The sequence below is a fragment of the Sesamum indicum genome, linkage group LG9 (assembly GCF_026168435.1).
Source record: "Sesamum indicum cultivar Baizhima isolate 11 linkage group LG9, ASM2616843v1, whole genome shotgun sequence".
NCBI lineage: Eukaryota > Viridiplantae > Streptophyta > Magnoliopsida > Lamiales > Pedaliaceae > Sesamum > Sesamum indicum.
The window spans coordinates 22,781,336-22,805,419 of record NC_142665.1 but is presented as its reverse complement, the minus strand read 5'-3'; the positions used below and the strand labels follow the sequence as shown (position 1 = coordinate 22,805,419).

Genomic DNA, 24,084 nt, shown 5'->3' with positions numbered 1-24,084 from the left:
TAATTATAGGCTCTACAACTAAAAGAACTATATACATACTCTCATATATATATATATATATAAAAGAAAAATGATTTGACAATAAACACTAGTTTTTATCTCCCATTAAACAACTTCAAACATAGTGAGATTTTCTGGACGTTTTCTCTTTTCCTGTTTTCGTCAATTGTGAAATCTAATTCATTTTCTCAATTGTCAAATCAAAGCAACAGTAGGGACTCCATTTAAATTTTCCACCAACCTCTTAGTTGTGATTCAGATACCAAACACTCAAAACAGAAAACGAAAAGGAAAAAGGTAAAAAGAAAATAAAAAACAAGAGCAAGTGACATGAAGCAAAGAATCAAATCAACCGCACAAGCTTTACCACACAGAGAACAAGTTAACATGCTTATGAAAAACACAAGGTTGTCCCATCAGTACAAAGGCTGAAAGGCTGAAAAATGACTGGGGCAGCAGCAACATCATCAGCTGGGGCTTCCGTCTCTAGCAGGCTAGCATCAAATACGACACCTGCGTGTCTGCTGACTAAAAGGGGCTGACTTGGCCAGCCAATTTTGCTAGTATTTCTGGCACAAATCGTCGTCTTGGAGGAGCCATAGCATCTCTAGCAAGAGCTTCCTTGTCATCAGCATGTATAAAGGCGACCAAATAGTCGAAAAGCTCATCTTTACCACCTCGGAGAGGATCCTGTGTTTTAACACAGACATTAGGATCAGAAGCCAATGTACTTGCAGTGTTGTTGATAGACATACAACTTTGTCTGTCCAAGGAAGACTTAAGAGATGTCATCACAACTACTTATATCTCTATTTATCTAGCAAAATGTTTGGGTTTCTGACAAATTGATCCTCTCTGTATATGATGCATTATATTTGCAGTTTTTATCAGATATGATCATCAAGCAAGCAAATAGAGGAGAAAATTTGACGAGATTTTATCACTTACTTGAAGGAATAAATCTGTATGAGTTTTCCCATCATACAAGATGAGATCTGCTTGAGCCCCTACTTCCCGGAGTGCATTCACAAATGTTTTACTGTATATACAGCACAGTAATGTTAGAAGAAGGCATATACTACAGTTGTTTCACAGAAGGAAAGTCTTGAGTAAATAATACGATGAGATTTACATCCAAAGTATGGATCTTCAGCAACTTCAAAATCACAAGCTCATCACAAAATACCTCTTAAATCAAAATGACCAATTTGATCTTAAGACGCACAAGCTCATTTGGCTACTATTTCTCTCACCCTGTCTACAGATAATGGCAGAAAATTGCTTTTGGCTGGGAATATAGCTGCATCCCTCTAGATTATGACATAACATTTACACAATTAAAGCCAAATTTTAGAGAAAAGTAATCTAAATTGAACCACTGCTCCCAACAACCCAATTAACTTGCCCCATAAAAATTTTAAACTCAGTCTAATTTGTGTATTGGATAATGAAGCATGTGTTGCATCAGTTTCCCTGATTTTTCATCTTCCAGGACCGCACCTTTGTCATTTCGACCACAACACCCGATTCCCACCGGTTAAGAAAATAGGGCAAGCAATGAATAATGAATTAAATGGAGTAAAAAAGATAACAATATCTGTAACTATCATACACATTGGACCCACTGGGTTATATGCATTCAAGTGGTTATTTTGAGGCTTTTGACACAAGAACACATTCAATCATATTTAAGAAAGGAATCAAACACTTGCAGAATTTATCAAGCTAGGAAACTAGATAAAACTAAATTCATTTACTGCAAGCAGAAACCACTACATTTATGAAGTCAAGGTAGTTTACTATCATACTTAAGTCAGTAAACCAACCTTGCATCACATGGTATAGAATCATCTGCGGTACCATGGAATAGAATAATACGCGGCAGCAGAGAAACCGCACCACTCGTGCTTGGATGTTGAATAATTAGTTCAGGAGAAAATTCCTCCAAAGCTTTTTCTCCTTCCATGATACTGTGATGTGAATAGCAAACAGTCACATGGAGCAAAGAATTGTCAGAGGCCAAACTTTATACGAGAGTACAAAACATGCATGCAACAGCATCTGGAAGAGATTCAACACCTCAAGAAAATGGAGCGGTACAAGCCTCGACCATGGAAATGATCAACTAGTTTGAGCAAATTGTACCTGTCAACATGATTATCAAGATGTCACACACGAAAAATGCCAATGATTGTGCAATCTAGAAATATTGACTCATTAACAAGAAGAGAATATAATCTCTGAATCTGCATTAGCTTACCCTCCAGACAAACCAAAATAAGCCTTTATCTGGGATACACTCCAAGATATGTTATCACCTCTGGATTCTTTAACTGCCTGCTGCAAGAGAGCACAGGCTGAAATATGTGCACCAGCTGATTGACCCATTAGATAAATCCTGCAAAATGTAAAAGTTATTTCTTTGAGTTAAAAGAACTAATGGTTCACAAATTATGATTGCATCCTGCACTAGTCACAGATTAACGAGTCTCGACACTGATAGAGAAGAAAAACTTGGGACCAGATACTCCATCAAATAATGATATTTCCCATCATACAAACAGCTATAAGAAACATCCATTTTTTTTAGAAAAACATAAATAAATAAATAAATTCAGCTCACTTGTTTGGATCTCCTCCAAATTCAATAATATTGTTGCAAATGAATGCAATTCCTTGACAAACATCAGTAACCATATCACTGATTGTCCCCTGTGGAAAATTCCTGCACCCGGTTAAGAACATTATATTCTGGTGAAAAAGATCAATATGATACCCACACATCGAATTGAAGGGACTCATTAGAAAAGTTGCAAACAGGTGAACATCTAGGTTCAATTGAAATGGGAACTCTCCACCAACCTATAACTAAGTGCAATCATAAAAATAATAAAAACAATAAACTGAATGATTATTATGATAATGAAGAAACATGTACATGAATGTATTATTGACATGCCAGCATGTGAGCTTGTTCTAAATAGATGAAAGCTCTAGAACAATTGGCAGTAAACTTGGCCTCGTTCTGTAATGTTTGTGCATGCCAATTTCCAGGTGCATATCATGCACTATTGCTAGCATCTAATGTACTTATGATGACATTATTTCTCTAAACCAACTAAAGGGTTGATACCAGCTAAACAAATAATCTAGTATTTGGCACTAAACCTAATCATGCATGTCTACTTGACTAAATAATACAAGTATGCTTAACAATTAATATCAGGACTATCATCTCATAACTCAAACAGGGCCAACTACCTATAATCAACACATGCCACTATGATGTCTCTTTCTGCCAATTGTAGTCCTAGGAGGGAACCCCATGCCTTGTACCTGCACGAAACCTTTTCTGTTAGAATTCACTGGAAGCATAATAGGCAAAAAGAAGGAAATGAAGAGAAGCTAAAGTTAATGGTGTCCGACTCTTACCCAATAATCCACGCCCCACCAGTTATGAATATCACCACTGGCTTCAAATCATCAATATTAGTAGGTAAATATATATCCAACCTGCAACAAACTTTTGCATTTTTAATGAACATGAAAATGAATGAAGTACATGAAAATAGGACAAACATACAAAGAAATACATACCTGTTTCTTGGCTGATCTCCATAAACAACACTTCGACGGACCTGGCTTGAAAAGAAATAATGGAACGCAACTGCAAAGTAGCAAGTTGAATAGATCTTATTCTGAATGCAGCTAAATCCCAAATATTAGTTTAGATTTAGCAAAAAATATTCGTAATGGTAGGAGTCCTTTTCCAGGAACATGATATAGATGTCAAGACCTCAGTTACGAATAACGCCAAATTCAACATATTTGTTTCCAAGAGAAATCCGATGCATCTTGGGCGCAGCACAAACCAGGAGAAACACAAACAATAAACTACCAAGTGATAAGGCAGATATAAATCAGTTACATCATCTCTTCCCACCGCCCCCCAAAAAAAGAAAAAAAAAATGAAAAAGAAAAAGAAAGAAGACACCGACAAGAGGAAGATAGAAAAGAAAAAATCCGCACTTTGCATAAGATTGCACTACAAAGAAGAAGAACAACAGAACTTAATGATTTCCTTATTTGTTATTTCTGTAAGTTATTGTACCACTACCTATCGGTACTTGATAACGTTCCACATAACCAGTTCTGCGATTCTTACTGACAATAGACCACTACAGAGAGTACATATTCTTCTGCTCCAGTTTAAGGAAATATTTCCTTAAGACTGCATAAGGAAATATTTCCCATGCCAATCACTATATTTTAACGAGTGAAAGTGAGAGCTAAAGAGCCATTCTGAAGTTTCAGTCATTGCAACGGGAAAAAATATGCTCTATTCAGGATGGCTAAATTATGGTTCCTGTGAAGATGCTAGCATTACTCCTCAATTTCTACATCAAAAGAATCATAGTGTTATTCGAAACTTACCTTGGAGAAATCCAGGCATAAGTAACATAGCATAAAGAGCAAGAGCTAATAGTCTTGTTATCCAACGGTAGCCTACCCTGAAGAAAAGAAATGATTAGGAAAATATCAAACTAAACCTTTCACAAAATAATGGAATTGATATTTCCATAAAAGCAAACAAAAGAAGCAACCTCAATCTTCAAAGTGATCCATGGCAAAAGAATACGAATAAATAAGATGGGAATCATGCAGCAAGTTTTAGGAAACAGCAATGAAGATGATGAAAGGCAAACTCCGATAACAAGCGCAAAGCATGAGATTTATTCTATCCTCTGAATTACAAGACATGACTTTAACTGAAAAATGTGTACCCCACTTATCAACGCACTCAATACTATTCCAACATAACTTAACAACCCTATAAAATAATTTTTTTAAAAAAAAGATAGATTGTTATGCTTCTAGGACGTAATCATTACATAAACATGCGTTAATATCTTTTCTATCAAATACTGTCATGAACATACAAGACAACCCCATCTATTTCACATCCCCTCTCATATCATTGAAAATATAACCAACCTCCTAATCGATCCATGCTTACAATTCTACAGCACAAATCCTAATTGAGATTAAATAAATTTAGCTGAAGTATCAAAAGACTCCATTAATAGGACCAAATCATTACTTGTACTTATAGCACCACACATGTGATCCAGTCCCAAAGCGAAAATCGAAAGATTTCAACTTTGCACATTCAACTTATCAAATAAAGCGACAAAATGCTTCGTTGCTCTCATAATTCACAACCTCGAATAATCAAGCAAGAATCAACCGCGAAACTGAAAAGAAAGAACAAGAAACAGAAGAATATAAAAAAGAATAATACCCGAGATAGCTGAGCAGCTTGAAACTGAGCCGCGTGAGCAAATAAGTCTCAGCTGCAGCGTGGCCGATCTCGCGGCTGAACGACTGCTGACGACAAGGCCGCTTCGCTAGCGACGGCGACTTGTTGCCAACTCTCCTCCTCCGTTGCTGGTTCAAAGCAGGAGCAGTGGGAAAACTCGACACTCTGACCAGCACATCTGTTTCCATCTCTTCCATGATCTCGTTAATGGAATCCCTAGAAAGGAGATTCGCCGGCAAGGACGACGACGTTTCCATCGCCGGACAAATCAGAAGTAGGAAGGCGAGGTTTGAAACCGGGACTATTTATACTATCAAATCCGTAATGGGTTCTCTGGGGATGTGCGAAAGATTCCTAAACTTGGGAATGGTGCCGACATTTGTCTGATTGCGCATCGGGTCTGCGAAAGCTAGTTGGGCAGTTCCAGAAATTTTTGTATTGAGTTCATCACGCAACGGCTGATTCTTGAAAATGGAAATTAGCAAACGAAATGATAAAATAATCAGATAAATGATGATTTCTACCACCCGTCTCTTCTATATATGGAAGTTTGGTGACGACAAGAGTCAAAACTTCTGCAATAGAGACAATATTTGCTCGGGTAAAAATTATACGAAGTAATAACGAGGTTTGAAATCTAGGGGGTTCGAGCAAGTGAAGGTTGAACCAATAATGTCAACAGTGTGGTTGGTGTATCCCACACGGCTTCATTCACAAATGACAAGTGGAAGGAAAAGCTTAGCTGTTGATCTCATCATGATAGCCCGACTGACACCCTACAGTAGGATCCAATTCAGTTTTATAGTTATCTTTTTTGAATTGGATAGAAAATGACAATTCAGCGTTTGGTGTTGTGTTCCACCCTGCTTTACAGACGTTGCTGCTTTGGTGTATCATCAGTTTTCCGTAAAAAGGTTACAGAATTAAAAAAAAAAAAGAGTACTTGATCTTTCTTAATTTATGCCTATCCTTAAAACCGCAAGAAGCACGTTTCGAGGGTTATCCCAAGTACCCGAATTCCACGCTGCACGTTGTAAATGAAGGCTATGGGCTATTCAACAACATTTATGAGCTGAGATGCAAAAGACGTTACATGAGGATCTCTCACAAGGTGTCACGGGCTGCCCGCACACTAGGCCCCCGTGACGCGCACTTCGGCCACTCAACCGTTCTACATGGCCGACCACTCAGCCTTCATCGACAGACGACGGACACCCAACTGTGTTAGAGTCTTAGGTGTAGGCCTTTTATTGCTTTGTTATTGCTTTGTTATTTGCTTTATGTTGTTTAGATTCCTCAAGGGGACGTTACGCCTCTTGAGTTGCAAATTTCAGCTTTCCTAGTGTCTAGTGTAGGCAATAGGATTTATTTTTTTAAGCCTATTATAGGGGGGAATGAGTTCAAGAAGCTTGGTTTAGTGACGTGTTAGAGTCCCCCTCAAGGCGATCCCCTTGCTCTAGCATCGTTGATCATTGTATACGCATTTTCAGTTCAATGCAATTTGGTTTTCTGAATCCGCGTGCGCAATTTACTGTTTTGTGATTTGTTCCTCCCGACTCTGATATATTCGGCGCGCTGCATTTGTGCCGAGCGGAGGTATTGGCGGACGTAGTCAGCGGACTACTAGCCACACGACGCGCTGTGTGATAGGCGCCTCGTGAGAGGTGGTATCAGAGCCTCGTGCCACGATGGGGCCGAGGCGGACCGCTACTGCTGCGAGGGCATCGGGGCAAGATCCGGAAAGCCCGCGACATGCCGCAGCTTCAACCAGCGAGAGAGCTGAGAACCCGGAGGACGGACACTCCCGGTTGGTGGAATTGGAGACGAAGGTCTCTTCTCTAGAATCTGAGATCACGGTGCTGAATTCGGAGTTGGACGAGTGTCGGCACGTGATTCAGGAGATGGCTGGCGTATTCGGAAACGACAGCATTGCCGATATGCGGCGTGACATGGAGCAGATGTCCATTCAGATCGGACTGCTCCAGCGTGCAGTGGGTAGCACGCCTATGGTTGCTCACGACCCCGGTGCTAGGCTTCGAATACCAGAACCGAAGGCCTATAGCGGTGAGCGTGATGCGAAGGAGGTCGAGAACTTCCTCTTCGACATGGAACAGTACTTCCTTGCGGCAGACGTGCGGGACGAGGCAAGGAAGGTTGCGACTGCGACCATGTACCTGACTGGTGACGCAAAGCTGTGGTGGCGGACCAAGTTTGCGGAAATCCAGGCTCATCAAATACAGCTCGACACGTGGGCTCTTCTACGGGAGGCGATTAGAGAGCAGTTCTTCCCCGAGAATGTGGAGTACAATGCCAGGAGGGCATTGCGAAAGCTTGAACATACAGGTTCCGTGCGGGAATATGTCAAAGCTTTCTCAGCGCTGATGCTGAACATCCGAGACATGTCGGAGGCGGACAAGCTGTTCACTTTCATGGAAGGCTTGAAACAGTGGGCGAGAAACGAGTTGCAGAGGCAACGAGTGACTGACTTGAGTTCGGCTATCATCGCGGCCGAGCGCCTGGCAGATTTCAACCAAGAGACTCGGAAGGATAGGCAGGCGACGCCTGGTCCTGCACAGAATAAGTCGAATGGGATGAAATCGTTCAGGAATATCTTCAACAGAGGTGGGGGAGACCAGAAACCCCACGCTCAGAATGGCTCACAGGGCAGTTCAGACAGGAACAGGCCCCAGGAGAACAGACAGGGAGCACCCGAGAGGAGGAGAGGGTGTTTCTTCTGCGATGGTCCGCATGGGTATCGCGACTGCCCGAAGAGACGGGTGTTGAATGCATTGGCAACGACCTTTGCCGACAATGCGTCATCCTCAAAGAGTGTGGAGCCACAAGCAGAGGCAGGTGGTGAGAATGACACGGAGGAGGATGAGGACAACTTGGGGGCCGTATCCCAATGGTGCAACACAGTCTCTATGGTGGCGGCGAAGAGAGTTGTGCCACCCCTTGCGAAAAAGACTGTCCCGGCTCTTACTGTGGAACAGCCGGAACTGAAAGAAGAAGAAGTTCAGCCCCGGATTCCTAGGAAGAAAGGGTTGATGTTCGTTGATGTGAAGATTCATGGCAAGCCGATTCGAGCCATGATCGACACTGGAGCCTCTCACAACTACCTTGCGAGCGCCGAAGTGGCGAGACTCGGGCTCGTGCTGGAGAAGGGAGTTGGGCGTGTGAAGGCGATCAACTCGGCTGCACAACCCATTGCCGGTGTAGCCAAGTCTGTGCAGATTAAGGTTGGTGCTTATGAAGGAAAGACCAATCTTTCGGTTGTGGTAATGGACGATTTCAAGCTTATCCTTGGGCTTGAATTTCTACGGGATACACGCACAGCTGTTCTACCCCATGTCGACTCGTTGATGATGATGGGAGCGAAACCGTGTGTCATCCCTACCTTGGCCGGACGTACTGGAGAGAGGAATTTGTCGGCCATGCAGTTTGAGAAGGGTCGCAAGCGGAATGAACCATCCTACTTGTGCACTCTTTGCCTTGAGGAAATAGAAGAGGTGTCAGGGCCCATCCCGGGCGGCATTAAGAAACTGTTGATGGAGTTTGAAGATGTGATGCCAAACGAGCTGCCTCGGAAGCTACCGCCGAAGAGGGCAGTGGATCACGAGATCGAGTTGGTGCCTGGCACGAGGCCGCCCGCCAGGGCACCGCAACCTGAGCTTGTGGAGCTTAGGAAGCAGTTGAAGGATATGTTGGAGAGCGGAATCATCAAACCCGCGAAGTCACCGTATGGAGCGCCGGTCCTGTTTCAGAAGAAGGCCGACGGCTCCCTACGCCTGTGTTGTGACTATCGGGCACTGAACAAGATCACTGTGAAGAACAAGTACCCGATACCGTTGGTGGCAGACTGCTTCGACCGTTTGAGTGGAGCGAACTACTTCACGAAGATAGACTTGAGGTCGGGCTATTGGCAAGTCCGAGTCAAGGAGGGTGATGAGGCGAAGACGACAGTTGTCACGAGGTACGGAGCTTTCGAGTTTCTTGTCATGCCTTTCGGCCTGACTAACGCTCCCGCAACCTTCAGCACCTTGATGAACCAGGTACTTCACGGTTTTCTTGATGAGTTTGTGGTGGTGTACCTGGACGACATTGTGATATACAGCAGAACCTTGGCCGAGCACGAGGACCATTTGCGGCAGGTTCTGACGAGACTCCGCGAGCACGAGCTGTACGTGAAGGTGTCGAAGTGCTCGTTTGCTCGGGAGACTATCAGTTTCTTGGGACACATCGTGGAGAGAGGACGCATTCGGATGGATCCCAAGAAAGTACAGGCTATCGAGGAGTGGAGACCGCCGAGCGATGTTCATGACTTGCGCTCATTTCTTGGCTTGGCGAACTATTATCGGCGTTTCGTGAAGGACTACTCCGCGATCGCACGGCCTTTGACAGACTTACTGAAGAAGGCGGAGACTTGGAATTGGACACCCCAATGCCAAGTAGCCTTCGATGATTTGAAGAGAGCGATGATGACAGATCCTGTGTTGGCCTTACCAGATATGTCAAAGCCATTCTTGGTGGAGACAGACGCTTCAGACTTTGCTTTAGGAGGAGTTCTGATGCAAGATGGCCATCCAGTTGCCTTTGAGAGCAGAAAGTTGAAGGATGCTGAACGACGTTATTCAGTGCACGAGAAGGAGTTGTTGGCCGTAGTTCATTGCGTTCGACTATGGCGACACTATTTGTTAGGCTCTCCCTTCGTGGTCAGGACGGATAACACTGCAGTGAATCATTTCATGTCGCAGCCAAAGCTGACCAGTAGGCAGGCACGTTGGCAGGAGTTGTTGTCAGAGTTTCACTTCGTGTTGGAGTACCGGGCCGGCTCCAGCAACCACGCAGCTGACGCCTTGAGCCGCAGGGCGGACTTGGCGAACTTGGAGTCGATAGCAGCGCTCTCCTCTAGCGCAGCTGCTATCTCTGTGAAGGATCAGGTGCGGGAGTTGCTACCGAGGGATCCCGCAGCGCAAGGCCTGATTCGGCTTGTCGAGCAGGGCAAGGCTCGACACTTTTGGATCGAGGATGGATTGTTGATGACCAAGGGAAACCGCGTATATATTCCGAGAGGCGGGGACCTACGGAAATCACTTCTTTCCGAATGCCACGACACACTTTGGGCGGGACACCAAGGACAGGAGCGCACGTTTGCCTTGGTGAAGAGGGCCTACTATTGGCCACAACTGCGGGACGATGTCGAGACGTATGTCCGCACTTGCTTGATTTGTCAGCAGGACAAGGCAGACCATCAGAAGAAGGCTGGTTTGCTACAACCACTTCCCATCCCAAAGCGTCCATGGGAGAGCGTCTCCATGGATTACATCTCTGGATTGCCTAAAGTCGGGGACTTAGGCTCTATTATTGTCGTGGTCGATCGTTTGTCAAAATATGCTACATTCATCGCAGCACCCAAACACGTTACAGCAGAAGGGACGGCTCATCTCTTCTTCAAGCACATCGTCAAACATTGGGGACTGCCAAAAGATATTGTCAGTGATCGTGACTCCCGTTTCACTGGCGTCTTCTGGACCGAGTTGTTCAAACTCCTCGGGTCCACACTTTCCATGAGCTCGAGCTATCATCCACAGTCCGATGGTCAGACAGAACGCTTTAATTCTATGTTGGAGGATTACCTTCGGCACTTTGTGCGAGGTACGCAGAAGGATTGGGTGAAGCTCCTGGATGTCGCTCAGCTGTGTTTCAATGCTCAAAAGAGCTCTTCGACTAACAAGAGCGCTTTTGAAATCGTCACTGGGCAGCAGCCGCTCCTTCCTCACACTCTTGACATCCCACAAAGTGTGAGATCCCCTCTTGCTCGAAGTTTCTCCCAGGAGTGGAAGCAGAATGTTGATATCGCTAAAAGTTGCCTGGAGACAGCTCAGAAGCGGATGAAGAAGTATGCAGATCAGAATCGCCGCTTCGTTGAGTTCAATGCGGGAGACCTGGTGCTGGTGAAGGTCCCGGATCCGAGATTGTCAAAGTCATCAAGGGGGAGAGATCCTCGGTTGATGCAGAAATATGTTGGTTCTTTGCCGGTCCTTAGGCGCATTGGGACGGTAGCATACAAGGTGGAGTTGCCGCCGTGGTGGAAGATCCACAACGTCTTCCATGTCAGCCAATTGAAGAAGTACTCAGCAGACAGGGAAGACGATACCCGCAATCAACCCAGCCGCCCACAACTCGAATTGAAGAAGATGAAGGAGAAGGTGGCTGAAGCGATCCTAGATCACCGAGTGACGAGTACCGCGAAGAAAGACCACACAGAGTACTTGGTGAAATGGAGGGGATGCAGCAGCGAGGAGAACACTTGGGAGCGAGTGACGAACCTAAAGGCGTTTCTACCCCTTGTCGAAGCGTACCGTGCTTCCGTAGCGCCGGGGACGTCGCTATCTCAGGTGGGGGAGAATGTCACGGGCTGCCCGCACACTAGGCCCCCGTGACGCGCACTTCGGCCACTCAACCGTTCTACATGGCCGACCACTCAGCCTTCATCGACAGACGACGGACACCCAACTGTGTTAGAGTCTTAGGTGTAGGCCTTTTATTGCTTTGTTACTGCTTTGTTATTTGCTTTATGTTGTTTAGATTCCTCAAGGGGACGTTACGCCTCTTGAGTTGCAAATTTCAGCTTTCCTAGTGTCTAGTGTAGGCAATAGGATTTATTTTTTTAAGCCTATTATAGGGGGGAATGAGTTCAAGAAGCTTGGTTTAGTGACGTGTTAGAGTCCCCCTCAAGGCGATCCCCTTGCTCTAGCATCGTTGATCATTGTATACGCATTTTCAGTTCAATGCAATTTGGTTTTCTGAATCCGCGTGCGCAATTTACTGTTTTGTGATTTGTTCCTCCCGACTCTGATATATTCGGCGCGCTGCATTTGTGCCGAGCGGAGGTATTGGCGGACGTAGTCAGCGGACTACTAGCCACACGACGCGCTGTGTGATAGGCGCCTCGTGAGACAAGGTCAAATTCAATTTTAAGTTTGTTTCACATGACCTTCCGAGACTGAGAAAACCGAAGAGGAATTGAATTGAAAGACTACCAAGTAAAATCTTTAAAGGAATATCACTTTGTGACACATTTTGAAGCCTAAATTGGGACAACATTAAGCAGCAGACCGCTAGTAAAGAGCAAATACTGGCCCCCATAGCATGTCAAGGGAAATACTAGAAATTAAAACCGTTGGTTGTTTGAGATCAGACCCAATAAAATGAACTGGATTCACGCTTTTTCGAACTTTGTTAAGCGACTTCATGCGTAAAATTTTGAAGTTGAAAAATATAACCTCCAGGAAAAGTGGAAGGCAATCCCTTCTAGCCAACTCCATTCAGTGAATACAGGAGGTCCTTGAGCTTCAGACCCAGCTACTAAATGATTATTAGGAAAGTGATAAACCTGATTAGTCCCAATGTCTTATAATCATATATCAAGTCATGGGCCTCTCTTCTTTCCCAAATGGATATTACAAGTCACATTTAACCTTTTTTCTTTCTCTTCTGCCTATTGCCTGTTGTAGAGACTTTTCACCTAAACCACCATCTCTGTATTGAAGAAATGGGAGTGTTCAAAAATGGAGCATAGCGCTGGATTAATGGATTCACGGTCCGCCCAATCCTAGCCCACGCACTTTGATGGTACCCAGCAGTAGCAGGAGCATGGTACATGAGCTTCAAAAGCTAACAAAGAAGAATTCAAACACAATACGGACTTTAGTTTGTGCAGATATAACTCTAGTTAATCAATAGAATTCCTACCAAAGAACATCCAAAAGTATCGACTGACAGACTAACATAGAAATGGCTCCAAAAGCAAAACAAAACCCATCCATCCAAAAATGGTGAATGCTTTACATGTGCAGAAACAAAGAAACAGGAATTTAACTGTGGTTGGACAAGAGAAGCGCTACTTTTTGGCCTAAAGCTCAAGTACACCTAAAGTTAGACTCAGCCTCCACAAATATGACCAAGTTGAAAGTTGATTCGGCAAATAGACCAAGTAATCATACCAATTAAGGTTAAACTTTATCACCTTGATAATGTGAAACTTCCCAACATCAACAGCAACAGAAACATAGATAAGAAGTAACAAGTGAATAAAGAAATCAACACAAAATTATTCTTGACATCCAAGTTATTCTCTTCAGTTGAGATGAACTACTAAAAGTTTCTGTAAGCACGAAATAATTATCACATTACTGAAAATTATCAAACTGAAGCTCCAAATAAAAGGTGAACACACCTGCCAGTACATAAATGCTTGTATAATATTGCGCTGCGGCCTGCATGTTTAAATTGTAAGGAGAAATAAGATATGTTAATAAGTGAAGCTTTTGGTAACCTTTCCAGATACAAAAGCAACATACATATGAAACTAAGTGTATCAAGAGGGGAAATGAGTCGAGATACTAACGAAAAGAGAGATATAATGAGAAGGAATCCAATTCCAATCTCAGCTTGAGAGGACAGAATGCTAAAAGTGGTTGTATTTGACTCTACCCAAACACAAGTCTCTTCCAAGTACTTCCTGCAGAACACCACCATAAAAAAGTGAAGAGGCTACAGATCGAAAGAGAAAATCAAATCAGGCTGTCAACACTATCCTGAAAAGAAAAGATGTAAGTGCAAGAACAAAATCAAATTGAATGCAATTTGCTTCAGAAATTTTCAGCTCAACTCCTCAAACATTGTTTCGGTTCAATCTTACCCCCACTTTGGGAGTCTTAAACGAATACCAATATCATGTTACATGTATCAGTGATTAGTAGGCAAAGGTATTGGAGTCTGGACTTGGTATTAAATGCTTTGTCTTTCCTAAAATATTATTCAAATTGCTGCTTAAGTTTCATGGATAAAACTCCCGAGTTCAACTCAAATTACTCTTTCATAAACACTCAATAGTACTCAAGCTACAAAGTTAATATATTCATAGCTGGACCCCATCTGTATGAGATTGTACACGGTCAGAATACCAGAATAAAAAAGTATACCTTTTAGCCACAGTCCAGGTGGAGCTTGACCAAGAAATGATCATACCTATCGCTTTCCACACTCATGGTGGCTCCCACCCCCAATATTTCCGTGGATGTCCTTTTCAATGTAATACAACTAACTTAACAACTCAAATCACAGACTTGAAATACAATGGACATCCTAATGCATATACATCAATGGAAAAATCTCAAAAATTGAAAATGAGTCGACCAGGAGTCATTGACCTCTGAGATGGGAAAGTGCAGTAAAGTATAGCTCAAACATACTATAGAAAGAAATCACAGGATGCAATAGTTGTTTCCATCCAATACAAGACTCCATGTCAGAGACAATATCACTAAAAAAATCACAGGTTAAATATTTGAAGCATTCAAGATGCAGGGTTCTCACCTGTACAGGGTGGATCTGCTAAAGTTACGCCTCAGGAACTTTGCAACACGCTCAAGGGCCCGACACATTATAGGGATTAAAGCAACTACCAAGAATCAAAATAAGGAACTTATGCACTTTGTAGAGAGGACACATATATCAAGCAAACAGAGACAATAAAAATCAATAATTGAGTCATACTCACATTTGAGGCACAGATGTGAAGTGACAAAAGAAAGGCAGTACATTGAGTAGATAAAATCTTTGGTAACTAAAACTGACTGAAACCAAACTTGCAAAGCCTGCAAGTTCCATGCCCTAGGTTTCTGCAGACAATTGTTGGTTATATAAACAAATAGAAGGTAAATTTTGCAATAGAACAAATTATGTAATTAAACTAGAGCTGTACCCCATATAACGAATACAAAGAATACAGAGAAGAACATGCAGTCCCCAAGAAAGAAAGGCGATATGCCCGATACGAGAGATTTTTTGGCACAACTGGCAAAATTGCAAGGACTGCCACTAGAAACACCTGCCAGAAAAGAAACAAAAAAAAAAAAAAAACGTAAATGTCCTAACAACAAAATATTCCACAATCATTACTCAACACCACCAACTTAGAGATAACACAATTCTACACAGATAAAGAAAATAAGGGAGCAGACTTTGTAACTCAACAAGAAGGAAATAGCAATAATAAGTACTCCCAAGTCAACACATGTGTGCATTTTCTCATGCTCGGATTTCACACTCAAAGTAACCACCCGGGGGAAACAATGTGTCACAGAAATCTTAATCCACACCTCTTCATCTTTGCAATTACAGACCATTCTACACAGGGCAAACATGAAATCATTTCACAGATCCTAAATTCAACCAACATGCATAAAAGTTCAAAAAAAAAAAAAAAGGATGCATAAAGAGAAAAACAGTTAGCCTAATACAGAGCAGACCTGACATAATACTCATCATTCTCAAATCTGTCTAAAAAATTCTGCTTAATTTGCACCCAGTGAAACAGCATACCCAAGCATTGACAGAAAATTGAATGGTTTGTCGATCCCAGCGCAGTGATGTTGGAGGTGGAGCTGTTGATGCCCCTGATGCTCTACTTGAGGACCCTACAAAATGCATTTTCATTCAATTTAAGTTGAAGAATGTCTAGCTACTAAAAGAACACAAAAGGCAAGGATATATTAGATGCCATAATAGTTAGAGAGAAATTATTCATTTTCACATCCTTGGCTAATGCCAAAAGCTAAAATTTTAGACCTGAACTCCGCTGGCGTGTATTACTATTAGAAGTAGATGATGAAGATTGTGTTGGTGGAGTCGATGTTCTTGTTGGCTGGGATATACTGTTAATACCTATTGGCTCGACAATCAGATCACGATCCTGAATAGTAGAACACCAAAAATTAGCTAAAATAAAGATTCCTCAAGGAGAAGCATTGAGGAAAAGCAATATGCAATTAACATTTATGATTACTCCTAACCTACATTGTTATGTCCATAGACAGCTAAGTATAGATAACCACATATCTATTCATCACTCTCCACAAATTCTAAAAATGTCAGCTTTATGTTTTGTCCAGATTTCATTTAACAGCCAACACATTAAAATACAAAGAAATGTAGGGTTTCTACAATCCAAAGAAAACAGTAAAGAAAAAATTCAAATCCCCAAATTTGGAAGGCATTTAGATTAGACTCCACAAAGGAATTGACCCCGAACTGAAGCATATATCCAAATATTTCCGCTTCAGCTTAGAACAGATAAACTAAAGGAATGAAGAAAGGATCAAGTTGGCAACTATTACACCCACAGTTCATATATTAAATTCTTCTCTTGAAAACAGAAAGATAAGGTTGGGGGAAAAGACAATATAAATTCTGTATATAGTCCCAAACTACAAGCTTCAAAGTCTTGGACGAAACCATTAAGATTCAGCTAGAAAGAGAAACCATGACAAGATTAATTCCATAGGTCATAGCCGGATTCCAATAAATTTATAAGAATTACCAAAACACAAGTATCATATTCAATTAACTCGCAAGAAAATGAAGAGTAGAAGTTAAACAAATAATACGATGTAACGCTGGTAGAACTTGTGCTTGAAGTGGTTGACGACGTCGCTGCGGGAGGCCATGTGTGGCGGGATGAGGACGTTTGACCAGTACTCCGCCCACCGTGGGTCGTTATCGTAATCGTACGCTGCCGCCGCCACCCGCTTCAACTTCTGCGGATCATCACCATCTCCGCCTCCCATGATTTCTCGATCACCCGATACTCTCTCTTCTCTTGGGGAATTGACAAGAAATTGGCTAGTTGAATTTTGAGTCTATAAGCTCTTCTTCAACTATTATATCTAGATCAGGAATAAATTAATCTCAAGTAAGTATAGCCGTAATTTTCTTCCCACTATACCAGAATTTACCTTCCTTCTCTTTTTTGTTATTTTATTTATACTCCATATTTTAGTTTTACTCTCACCGTTTTCTCCAGTTCGACGTAAAATCGTCGCTCAACAAATCACTGCGGTGACGTTACAATTTAGGTATTTACACGAAACCCTAAGCCCTAATTCCTGCGGCTTTCTTGTTCGCTCTTATCTTGGGAATTGCGGGTGAAGGTGTTTCTAATAGGGGCCTCATCCTGTGTTTATTTTTTCATTTTTATTGGAAATATATGTATTTTTTTTTAATAATTAAAAATATATTTGAATTGGTTAATGAGATGGTATTTTATAATTATACGTGCTTACAGAAAGTTTCTCAGAACGATACAATTGACATGAAATACACAAGTTATAATAGAAAGAATGAGGATGAGATTGAACTAACTTGGGTGGCCATTTACATCCAAAAAAATATTGAGTACAATCATTGTACAAAGATGCATATAGTGTAGTACTTACAAAGGAAAGTTCCCACATGGAACTCTAAAAAATTAATTGGAAAATTGAGAAAAACAGCCTGCATCCATAGCATCAAACTCACAAGAACTACGAGGCTCAGCTCGTCGCCATCGGATGCAAAGTGCAAGGGAGTAATCCATCAACTCCTCAAGCTGCTTTGAGAGTTAAAGTAATCTGAACTGTAATCTTGACTTCCAAATGCCATCCTCTGAAACATTCTGATTTGGGCAGAATGTTCCCTTGAACTGAAAATCCCACTCTGCCCAGGTTTTACACCGTTGTTCAGATCTGCTAATTCATCCATTGAATCTAAAGCTCTCACTACCTGGAAAATGACGGAAGCATGGACAAAAAAACGATGTTATGTAATGGGAGAGGTGTTGAAATGCATAAAGTTGGAGGAGCATTCAGGTGAAACTTGCCTGACTCATTCGTGGCCTTTTAGAAGCTAAATGACGCACACAAGCTGCGGCTGCTTCAATCATCCTGAACATTTCATTTGGAACAAAGTTGCTTCCCAACTTAGGATCAACCAGATCTCCAAAATCTTCTTTCTCGAGTGCTTGGGTGAGCAATGGTCGAGCCTGCAGCAGATGCAGCATGCAAATTTGACTCTTTCCCAATAGAAATATACTACTTATTATTGCTAAAAGCCATGCCGTATCAATTTAACAACTAGACAGAAAAGCTAGTTCCTCCAGTCTAATCACCAGCGAGCAACAGGTGATTTCTCTGCATTATTTTATTTTCACTATTTCTTCAGAAGACTCAAGTACCACAGATATGACTTTTTCAGTCTTAAATTCAATCTTTATTCTCTAGAGACTAAATAGTTTATTAAAGTTATATTTAACATCCAAAGTAAACAATATTATGTTGGGGGGTGGGTGGACAGAAAATTAGACCAAAAAATAACAAACAATCTTGACGGAACTTACCCATTCAACCAGGCTTTCATCACCTAGTGGTTGAGATGAGTCAACAGGTTTACGACCCGTAATGAGCTCCAAAAGCACAACACCAAATGAAAAAACATCAGATTTCTCAGTCAGTTTACCAGTTGACGCATACTCCGGAGCCAAGTACCTGCAAGTTGTCCAGATAATTTAATAAATGGATGCAGGCACAAAATACACCAATAGTTTTACATGATAAGAAACTGTCTTCTCTGTAATCAAGTAGTTTATACAACACATTGGGCCAATAAACATTTAGGTATTATGGAATATCCTGGGTACATCAGAATGCCAGGTTTCTTGTGCATGCTAGCATAAGGTACACAATATCTAGTTGAGTCTACAACACACCAATTAATTTGACGTTTTCCAGAATAAATGGATGCCCTACCCGAAGGTTCCCATCACACGGGTTGAAACGTGTGTGTGTAAATCCAACTCTAGTGCTAGTTTTGCAAGCCCAAAATCCGCAACCTGTCCATAAGTGGCAAAAGAGTGCTCAATGTGTGAAAAGAATAAAGACAACAGATGCTATATGAGTTGCTTGAGAAGTTATGTTACTTTAAGGCAAAATTAGAGCAAGTCACACATTCTGTTGTGTGCGATAAGAAAAATAGACATACCCGTGCTTCAAAGTTGTTATCCAAGAGAATATTCGTTGATTTGATATCTCTGTGAATGATACGGGGTTGACCTGACAAACACAGCCAGAGTTTTCAGTGGATTCTTCAAAGAATCACAGAAGAAATTCTACGACAATAATTTCATATATATTTTTAAGACACTTAACCCTTCCAGTCCGAAATAGTTAAAAACTAAACTGATGAAGTTGGTCTTTGTCCTTCAATTTGTAAAGGCCTTATATCATCTAAAGTTTGGTTGGAACTCATCGTTGTCCTTATTTCTATTACAAAGCAAAGTATGGGACTTCCCAGAAAAAGGAAAATGAAAATGACATAACACTTCTAGAGATGCTGCAAACAACATAAACCATAATCTTTGAGATGAAGAAAGCAACAATCTCAGAATTATAGGCTAGAGCTTACAGTCTTCATGAAGATATGCAAGTCCACGAGCTGCACCAGCTGCAACCTTAACTCGACTGGCCCAATCCATTACAGTCTTGGCTTCACCTGCCCATGTCATAGCATAAAAATGAGTGTACTCCATTTTAGTTAAAAATGCAAACTATATTGGCAATCCACAAACTGAGATCTGGCCTTACCATGAAGATGATAATGCAGGGTGTTATTGGGCACATAATCATAAACGAGCAACCTTTGCTTTTCAGAGATACAGTAACCAACAAGTGATACCAAATGCCTATGGTGTATTCGGCTAATGATCTCAACTTCTGCTCGGAATTCACGCTCTCCTTGTCCACCGCCATCTTTTAACTGTTTTACAGCAACTTCTCTTCCATCTACCAAAACTCCTTTATAAACACAGCCAAATCCACCTTCACCCAGAATATTATTTGCTGAAAACCCATTTGTGGCAGCAGATAGTTCTGGATACGTGAACCATGACCTTGAAGCGCCTATGCCACCGTCTGGTGAGTAAATGTAATTGTTTGCGGAAGCACTTCCAGCTAGTTGAGATGAGAACTGGGATCTTAGGAATGATGAATCTAGAAACAGTGAAACAGTTAGAAAGAGAACATTATCACTCGTGCTTGAAAATATTGATTGTAGGACATCATCAGTTTTAAGATGACTGGCAGCTTGTGGATACATAGTGACACATTTGGCAGGAGCAGCAGAACATGAAAAGATATGACATGCATGAATGAGTGTGAAGAAGCCAAGCCTATTACAGCATTCCACAATATGAAACAGTAATTTAAGAAATATGGACTAAAGAAACATTTAGTTAGATTAGGTGGAGTTGGCAACATAACTATTTTTATCTTCCCATTGACAGGCATAAATATGTTCAACAATGATAAGCTGGTTCTTTAAGAGCTAGAATTCAACATTGATATTTAAAGATGAAGCGAGAAAAGCATATTCATGTCATACAATAAGCAGCATTGATTATTATCCAGGCAAATGATTGGATAATAATCTGTTCTGATAGTGAATGCATGAAAGATAAGTGATAGTTGAAAACAGAAAGGAAGAAGCTCAATCAATAAACGAAAATGCTTTCTGATAGCAGATTGAACAATTTAAAATCACTGATCAATATGATACCCAAGTTATATGATACTAACATTTGACCAGAGGCAAAACATAGTGAAGTAGTACCTGAATTTTGGGAGGATGCAAATGGAGAGGTCCTGGTATAGTTGAGAGTAAACTTGTTCCTTCTTTTCTTTCTTTTGTGGGTAAACCAGACAGCCAGAACCACAAGAGTGAGTGCCAAGAAGCCCACAACACTGACTACAGCTGCTACACCTCCAGCTTTTAGACCCCCCGAATTCCTTGACGTTGCTTCTGATGTTATATTAGATTGTGTTGATCTTGCAGTGGGTTTCTCTGTAGACCGGGATGGAAGTGGTGAGGCTGGAAGGCTGCCATTTGTGGACGCATTGTTAGAGGGAAGTGGAGGATATAGAAAAGGCGGTGAAGGGACAGGAGGAGGAGGCGCAGTGGAAGGGGGAGGAGGACTGCTAGTTGGTGGAATAGGCGGGGAGCTAATTGGAGTGGGAGGCAATGCGGGTGGTGGATGAGAATGCTTTGGTGGGTGTGGAGGTGGAGGACTAGATGTAGGAGGTGATAGGTCCGGAGGGGGAGGAGAGGGTGAAATAGCTGGAGGGGGTGGGGGTGGTGCTAAAGGAGCAGCAGGGGATTCTTTGGGTGGAGAACCCTGTGATGTTGGGGGAGGCGGCAACGTTGGTGGTGGAGACGATCCAGTAGGTGGGGGAGGTGAATTGGTGTTGGGAGGTGGAGCAGGAGGAAATGGCGGCGATGATGGTGGAGATGATGGTGGTGGCGAAGGTGGAGGTGAGGGTGGCGAAGAAGGTGGTGTGGGTGATGGCGGGGATGAGGGTGGTGACGGTGGTGGTGGCGGTGGTGGTGATCCTTCTGGTGGAGAAGCTTGTGGTGGCGATGGCGGAGGAGCGGAAGGATCAGGTGGTGGAGAGGATTGAGGAGGTGGGGCAGAGGAAGCAGATGGAGGAGGAGGTGGTGGTGAGTCAGTTGTCTGATTTGGATTGGACTCTGAAGGAGGTGTTGAATCATTCGATGAAGCTGGTGGGACAGCACTGCCACTGGGCGAAGAATTTGGAGATAGTGGTCCTGAAGAAGACATAATTCCCGCAGAAGAGTTCCCTTTTTCAAGGAATCTGCGCTCAAGTTCAAGACCAGAACATCCCCATTGCAATGCAGCAAATTCTAACACTGAATTTCCAGTCTTTACTTAACAATATACCTTCACCCAGATGAGATTATCCAAAACCCCTTAAAATGAAACCCAATAATCCTTCCTCAGTAATACATGTTCTCCAACTACCAAGAACATGAAAAGGGGCATCAACAATCAGTTCCAGAGGAAACAATCCCAACCCAGTACAGAAAAATCAAATGCCAACCAACCCCAGATCAAGAATTTCAAGAAAATGACATAAACGACTACAACCCGACATCAACACTCCAAAATATTCTACACTGATATCAGTAGAGCCAAGATTCAACAATTAACTACAAAATCCGAAACTCCAAACCAAATGCAGCGCAATAGAAACAAGATATCAATTATCAAATAACCCACAATGGAAGAAGACTTCACCACTGAATAACAGGTCGGAATCTTGAAATCTCAGAAAGGACAAAGAAAAAAAATCAGAAACTCTTTGCGCGGAAGATACGGTAGAGGATGAGAGCAGAGAAATGAGCAACTAACGTGGCAGCGACTTCGTAATAGTCTTGGAATACATCGTCAAAGCCAAAAAAATGGAGAGAGAAATACACCAAACTGTCTGTCTGGGACCAATCCTCTGAGGAGGACTGAAGCATGCGAATGAGCACCACTAACTTAGCTGTTTCTGTCAATCCCTTTTCTTTTCCCTTTTGAAAATAATACGCCCCTCTACACTAAAGAATAATGGGATGTGCAAAAATCTGAATCTTGAATGTGAATGTGAACATGAACGTGGGGGATTATAGTATTCAAGGGAGAACGTTATCAAGAAGCAAAGTCAAAGCAAACATCATGAATGCCATGTTCACTGAGATTTGTGCCTTGTTCTACTACTCAATCATTGCCTTTTTCTTGAAATTTATTTTATACTTTTTTCTCAGATGATGAATAAATTGAATTTCTTCTCATTCGCATATTCATCATTTAAGTTACCTTTTCTTCTCCAGTTTAACCGTTATAGCATGAGTAAATAATTCAGTGACTGCTCTAATTTCCTGGGAATGAGAAAACGCGTGAACACTTGAGAGTTGCTTACTTGTTTAGGGACGTATATTGCAAAAGAAAAGACACCTAGTCTAGGATTGTTCAGCTCTAAAATAGGCAAGAACAGTTCAAATTTAAGTTTTGTTAATTACAAGAGTCTCCCCTTAATTCTTACAAATGTCATTTTCAACACATATCAGTATAGTAGCTTCGGGGAAAGTGGTAACTGGGCGACAAATTCTCTTTGTCAAACAAATAAATCTTCATTTTTTAAAGAAAAGAAAAAAGAGTGAGCTTTTTTACCCCTTCAGGTCGCGAGAATTTTGTTAAAAATATACATATAGAATAGGAGTTTATTATTTTTCATTTCTCAAACTTCTCCGTTTGATTCGCTTTAGTCTTGGTTGTCCATTGCAGTGAATGATTAACATGATAAAACAGCGGTGTAGTCTTATCTAAGATAGTTTTCTTGATTAGTATCATTTCCAAGTTTGGTGAACCAATGAGTGAATAACTTACACGTTTTTGTGTAGTGTATATATTTCATTCTTGCATTTACGGGTCCATGAAGGCATGAATTGAAAGGTCGGAAAGTTTTTACTCAAATCAAGTTTTATCGAATCAAATAAATCACAAAGCAAATGTGGTACATTTATCTTGGTCATTTTTTTTAAATTGTATATTAATTACATAATAAATATATTACACTTACCATATAATTGGTCAAGTCCAACCAAACTTGATTTGATAAGAAGACTTCTATTCGTACGATGAAGATGTAAGATCTCTGAGAGAGTCGTTCTTGGACCAATGAAAATGGAACCATTATGTGGAGTACCAAATTACTAATTGGAGTAGTTGGATATTTATCAATTATCTTTGTGATGTCTTAACGTGCGTTGCATTCTCTTAACTATACAATCAGTTGAGAAGTTGAACATTAAAGAGAAAATTTGAAGCAACCAGTTTTAAGTACAAACCATTCTTGCCCTTCTGATCTTTGAGTTCAGTCGGCAAGAACAGAAGTTTTCTTTTATGACACAAAAAAGCCACAAGTAACAATGACTTTCCTTAAACAAGAAGCTGAAGTCGTTGATATTGCACTAAAAAGGGATGACATAACTAAAAACCGTATTCGTTAACTGAAGGTAAAGTATTGATTGAGAGTAAAGGACGATTT

At 41.5% G+C, this 24,084-nt stretch overlaps 3 protein-coding genes across 3 annotated transcripts; all 3 read right to left on the bottom strand.

The window, feature by feature from the left end:
• Window positions 1–326: 326 nt before the first annotated feature.
• LOC105177745 (isoprenylcysteine alpha-carbonyl methylesterase ICME) lies at window positions 327–5,922 on the bottom strand. Its single transcript, XM_011100990.3, has 11 exons — window positions 5,303–5,922; window positions 4,435–4,511; window positions 3,598–3,667; window positions 3,433–3,513; window positions 3,262–3,336; window positions 2,624–2,725; window positions 2,261–2,398; window positions 2,080–2,145; window positions 1,827–1,970; window positions 949–1,039; window positions 327–690 (listed from the first exon to the last, which is right to left on the bottom strand). Exons 1-11 carry the CDS (start codon window positions 5,575–5,577, stop codon window positions 529–531), a joined length of 1,281 nt encoding a protein of 426 aa, XP_011099292.1. The 5' UTR covers window positions 5,578–5,922; the 3' UTR covers window positions 327–528.
• Window positions 5,923–12,575: 6,653 nt separating this feature from the next.
• Window positions 12,576–17,307, bottom strand: LOC105177746 (uncharacterized). The gene is made up of 9 exons (XM_088884411.1): window positions 16,774–17,307; window positions 15,956–16,079; window positions 15,710–15,804; window positions 15,090–15,215; window positions 14,886–15,006; window positions 14,702–14,786; window positions 13,731–13,844; window positions 13,560–13,599; window positions 12,576–12,997 (listed from the first exon to the last, which is right to left on the bottom strand). Exons 1-9 carry the CDS (start codon window positions 16,951–16,953, stop codon window positions 12,845–12,847), a joined length of 1,038 nt encoding a protein of 345 aa, XP_088740537.1. The 5' UTR covers window positions 16,954–17,307; the 3' UTR covers window positions 12,576–12,844.
• Window positions 17,308–17,517: 210 nt separating this feature from the next.
• On the bottom strand, window positions 17,518–22,815 carry LOC105177750 (proline-rich receptor-like protein kinase PERK8). The gene is made up of 8 exons (XM_088884409.1): window positions 20,807–22,815; window positions 19,783–20,187; window positions 19,604–19,690; window positions 19,181–19,251; window positions 18,949–19,031; window positions 18,540–18,687; window positions 18,020–18,185; window positions 17,518–17,922 (listed from the first exon to the last, which is right to left on the bottom strand). Exons 1-8 carry the CDS (start codon window positions 21,810–21,812, stop codon window positions 17,741–17,743), a joined length of 2,148 nt encoding a protein of 715 aa, XP_088740535.1. The 5' UTR covers window positions 21,813–22,815; the 3' UTR covers window positions 17,518–17,740.
• Window positions 22,816–24,084: the final 1,269 nt, after the last annotated feature.